The 5,336-nt window shown below is 39.5% G+C and overlaps 1 protein-coding gene across 1 annotated transcript; it reads right to left on the reverse strand.

Annotated features, from left to right (window-relative positions):
* Positions 1 to 1,117: 1,117 nt before the first annotated feature.
* On the reverse strand, positions 1,118 to 5,336 carry LOC307029069 (beta-1,3-galactosyltransferase 1). The gene is made up of 2 exons (XM_079664655.1): positions 4,848 to 5,336; positions 1,118 to 3,495 (listed from the first exon to the last, which is right to left on the reverse strand). Exons 1-2 carry the CDS (start codon positions 4,880 to 4,882, stop codon positions 2,286 to 2,288), a joined length of 1,245 nt encoding a protein of 414 aa, XP_079520781.1. The 5' UTR covers positions 4,883 to 5,336; the 3' UTR covers positions 1,118 to 2,285.

Raw genomic sequence — 5,336 nt, forward strand, 5'->3', positions numbered from 1 at the left:
TTATTTGATCATTTCAGTAAAAACTAACGTTCATATTTCTCTTTTTGATTATAATACTGATGAACGTTCAAAACAAAGCACTTTGGCAACTTACCACATACGTTTTAAAATGCTTAATAAGCACCGTAACTTTCATGATATCATATCTCCGTCATAATCGTTTGTTTCCGTGAACGGCCGACTGTTGTGTGACGGCAAATTCTGCGGCTGCAAGGCATTGTGGGGCAGCTTTTTCTCCTATCCTTTCGGTTAGGAAGGTCCAGTTGTTCCTAAGCTAAAGGAGGTTATAAAGGAAGTTTGAAACCTCCTTTCCTTTCATTTAGAGAATTGGAACGGCACTTAACATGGCTGCCACTGACGTACTTCCGGGTCATTTCACTTGGTTAGGAAGGTTCCTACGCTGATTGGTGTAACTAGGGGCGCTGACTAGCGTATACCGGGGGTCTGATCAAAGACGAATGAGTGTAGGTAGAGAGAGAGAGAAGGAGAAGAATAAGATGAATCGGGGTTGTTAAAATGGTGACCGAGGCTTCTACTAAGTACTTCTCACAGGAAAAGAGGGAAGGAGGAGGGATCAGAGCTATTGGCGTATGATCAAATTTGATTTCTAATTTTAAATAAAAGGAAATAAATTCACAGTTATTGTCAAACAGGAGTTAAATCAATTTCTCGCTTATTGTAAGAATGTATTTCACCATATTCATATTTAAATGATCGGGAAATGACGTTGTAATGATAATAAATCCCCTCCCTCATTCAGATTAATGTCGATTGTTATTTTTTATGTTTGAATGTTAAAAAAGAACAATCGACAGTGTTGTAGAGCCGATGAATGGGAGTCAGCAGGATGATCTTGTATACACGCTACACAAGCTAGAATGAATACGTCATGAACGCAAGAAATCTACCCTGGGGGCGCGCTCATGTGATTGGCTTAGAATTGAGGAGACATCTGATTGGCTATAGATAGAAAAAATTACAAGTACGAATCGGCTGACCGTCAGGGGAGTCTCAAAAAACCCACACACGAATGCACAGCGATCCATGCACAGAAAGTGGTTTGTGTTTGCAGGTTCAGAGGTTTTAAACGGAAAACAAATATGTGAGGATCAAAAATACATCCATAAAACTTTTTTCTGTATTTGGATTTTATTTAGGCTACATGTGAAGCGGAACACATTTGTGTGTGCATTGAAAAACACAAGTGTGGATTCGGAAATACAAGTGTGAATCCTTTTGCGGATCATGAAATACAAGTGTGATTCCTTCTGTGTGCATGTGTGTATTATGAGACTGTTCTGAGCCCATACATTGCAGGGTATTACTAAATGCTGTCACATGTCCCAACATGTCTTGTGCTGGGGAGCATTTCTCAGGGTTTATACAAAAACAACAGATGGCACAGAGCCTTGATGTGGCTCTACCAATGTTACAGTATGTATTCAAGGCTGTAACGTGTTTGTGGTGACAACCAAACGCCTAACAAACTTTATTTCTTCAAGCAAACTACCTATCACATATCAGATTACTATGCTTTAAGCAAACATACGTCTATTTCCTTCATCTTCATTCAGCTGCCCTGCAATTGAGGGCGGAGAGGTATGTCGTCCTTCATGACTTGCCTTAGTGCCACTTTCTCTTTCTTTCTCTTAAATCATGGGATTGATTTAAAAAATGTAAATGTATACGTGTTGTGTACATGTTTAACCCTTAGATGCAAGAGTGACTGGACCCTACACTCTTCCATAAGTGGGTCAAAAAGGACCCGTATTAGAATAATATGTGTTTTTATGCCATTTTTGTCATTTTGTTTAACAAAGATCACTTGTATAATATTTAGTATTATATTTTGGTTCACACTAGAAATATTTTATATTTAATTTGTCACTATTTATAATTTTATAAAATAAAATAACATTTTGAAAAAAAAACGAAATTCCATAGAAAATGCATGCGGGTCATTTATGACCCACTTATGGAAGCTTGGGGTAGTAATACAAAAACTACAATTTCTTAAAATGTATAACATTTAAATAAAAAATGTGAATGGCATGATCTCCAAATCATGTTTTTTGAGGAATAGCTGGAATATTAAATGATAAAAAAATGTAATTACAAAGATACTCTAAGAAAACCACCTCATCGGGTCAAAAAAGACCCACTTGTGCATCTAAGGGTTAACCCATTTAGATGTTTTTCCTCCAGTATTTTGTTATACTGGACATAGAATGGCAATCATTACCCATAATTATTAAAATAAATGTCATGTCTTTTCTTTCAACATTTCAGCAGTATGGACCTGGTTTTTTAAAGTCTTTCCAATCCCTCACACGATTAGTGTCATCATGTGTGGTAGTGGCTATCAGCCTGGAGTAAGCACAGCGACTGTACCACACAGGAAACACTTGGAAATATCCCCAGTTTGGGGGATTCGCTGGGGGGATGCCCAAGTACTGCATACACAACCCCAAATACACGTCTTCAATGTAAATAGCTTTCACATGTCTGGATGCCAAAATAAGCTTTTTAGGGAGGTCAATAGACAAAACGTAGCCCAGACCCAAAGCGTAACGTGGGTATTTTGGCAAAGAGTAAAGCTCCACAGGAACGAACCACTTGGATCGTGGATCTCTTAGAACTGTTGCTCCCTTCGCCACTAGTCCGGTCATGTAGTTTGTCTTTGGAGCACTTGACAACATATGAACGAGTCTTGGCACATTCAGGAACATGTCAGAGTCAATCTTCATGGCGTATGATATGATGGAGCAGTGGGAGTCCAGCCACTCCAGCATCACCATGGTCTTGATGGTCAGGTTCTTGTAGCAGTCCAGGAAGTCGCTCTGCAGCAGGTCGTGGTGCTCTCGGCTCTCCTGTAGCAGCTGATCCTGGAGCTGCTGAACTCCCTCTCCGGTTGGCAGCCCCAGCAGGAAGAACAGCTTCACCACTTTGCCCAGTACCAGACTTTCACCTCCCCAAGTGCTGCGGATGATGTCCCGATGCGCCCTGTTGTGGAGCGCCACGGGAACCATCAGAACCAGGAAGGGCTTCTGCTGTTCACATGTCTTTGGCTCGTTTATGATGAAGCTGTACTTATATGGGTATTCCACTAAGTACAGGCCCGGAGATTTATATGGAACTGGTGATGGTGGTATAGTTTGTGCCAACTGCTGAGTCACCGCTGAAGCTTTTGTATTTGTGGCAGTCCTGTTGGTCATGTTGGTTGCTGTGATATTTTCAGTTTGAAGAAGGACAGTCAAGCCTGACTGAGTTTGGAATCCAGTCAGTTCAGACGGTAGTGAGCCATTTTTGAGAGAGCCCACGTTTTGTCTGTTATCTTTAAATGGAATCCACCATTTTGCTGTGTTCCAGCCAGTCGTCATTTTTTTTATGTCTGTGCAGTAGAAAAACAAAACTGCTGTGAGCACAAGGACGAAAAAGAGGCAGTGGCGCCGTGAAAAACCCCTTCTCCACTTTCCCAGCAGCACCATAACCTGGCTGAGAGCAGAGACATGAGACAAGGAGCAGGGAAATGAAGTTAATTTACTCAAAGACAGTTACCATTTACTTTATTAAAAATATAGTCTAAATCCACTGGTAAATTATAATATATTGTTACTCCTACACATGCACACTCATTAGTATGAACCGGTATTGATTTATATGTAAATGTAGGTGTGTGTTTGTGTGTGTGTGTGTGTGTGTGTGTGTGTGTGTGTGTGTGTGTGTGTGTGTGTGTGTGTGTGTGTGTGTGTGTGTGTGTGTGTGTGTGTGTGTGTGTGTGTGTGTGCGTGTGTGTGGGTGTGTGAGGTCAAAGGTACAGACAGCACCACCTAAAGATTATATTGTCACTCATCATTATATTACTTTTTACATGCTGCGTTGTGCCGACATATAAACTTGCGTTATGCTTCAGTCATATAATGTGCTATAGCAACATGCTATTTTTTTAAAACAAGTCTATAATCCTTTAAGGTGCATTGTAACTGGCTGGTTTTCGAACATTAAGGCATGTTAACAATGGATAGTAAAAAATATAAAACACAACTATACAGATACTATAAGAATATTAGCATTCTATGTCCCCTTTAATGCTAACACTTTTCTTTCACTTTTGAATGCAGGACTTTTAATTTAAAAAAAAAGCTGTATGTCTGTGGTAGTCCCACTATTGGTTAAGTCAAATCTCTTGGCACTAGCAGACAATGTATTATCAGTGTTTTAAATGTAACAATATATATACGATTTTGTACATGATCAAATGCTAGTCTTAAAAAGGTTCATTATAAAGCAGCTACAACACAAGTTCTTTCATAGCCCTGGGGGTGAACATTTGAATGGGAAAATGTATTGTATTGAAGAGTTAAACGATTTTGATAATGACTGAAGCCATATTTGGTCTGACACATGGCAGCAATTTTGTTAAAATTGTAGTGTTTTCTCCAAATTGTCACTGGTGTTACTCTTCTTCCTGGTAACACGTAACACCAGTGACGATATAAATAAGCTTTGTATAATGTATAAAAATAATACAAATAATACAAATACTTTAAGCTCTACTTGTGGATTCATCAAGTTAAGAGTTAGTTGTTGCTATTTAACAGGTTTTAGATTTGTTTAGAAGGAATATATTTCAGCAGATTTGTATCACCCAGATTCCACCTTTTCTGTAGAATGATTGAAAGAACGTTTTACAGATGAAATGCCCTACCTTTATATATTTCCATAAATATATTTTACTCTGACATTTATCTGAACATAAAGAGTGCCTTCCTTCCTCTGTTCTGCTTCCTCTTCTTGGTAGAACCACTTCGTGAATAAAGAAAAAACTGTTTGAAAAGCTGACATACCTCGGTTTTCTGTCAGCAAAGCCATTCTCCAGCATGATGATACCCCCGCCGTCCTTTTTTAGATTAGTAATAGAAGAAACATCACGCTGAAAAATTCATGGCTTGACTTTTTGAGGCTTTTAGTTACAGGTAAGTGTAACTCATACCTGTTACGACAAACAGGAGCGGTAAAGGACATACAAATCAGATCTCCAAACATTAAGTCCGGATCCTGCCATCTCTGTAACTGAGGGAGAAACTCCAGTTGTCTAGCCAGCCCCTGGGTCTATCATGTAACCATGGCACTCCGACCTCTTTTACCTGCAGGTATAGCCACACCTTTATTTGCTCCACCCATATGGTCCGCTAGTGTTGTTTTCCCTCTAAGCTTGTAATGCCTGTAACCACAAGAGGCTTTAGGAACACCTCCTCTCAACTGAAACCAAGAGTTCCTTACTTACCTGCCATATTATTTGAAGCTGACGACACTGACCTTGCCTAAAGAAGTCA

The sequence above is a fragment of the Notothenia rossii genome (assembly GCF_949606895.1).
Source record: "Notothenia rossii genome assembly, chromosome: 2".
NCBI classification, from domain to species: domain Eukaryota; kingdom Metazoa; phylum Chordata; class Actinopteri; order Perciformes; family Nototheniidae; genus Notothenia; species Notothenia rossii.

Coding starts and splice junctions, on each gene's coding strand:
- LOC307029069 (XM_079664655.1), bottom strand. CDS start 4,882: ATGCTGGAGAATGGCTTTGCTGACAGAAAACCGAG. Junction 3,496..4,847: donor TTTGCTGACAGAAAACCGAG/GTATGTCAGCTT, acceptor CTCTGCTCTCAG/CCAGGTTATGGTGCTGCTGG.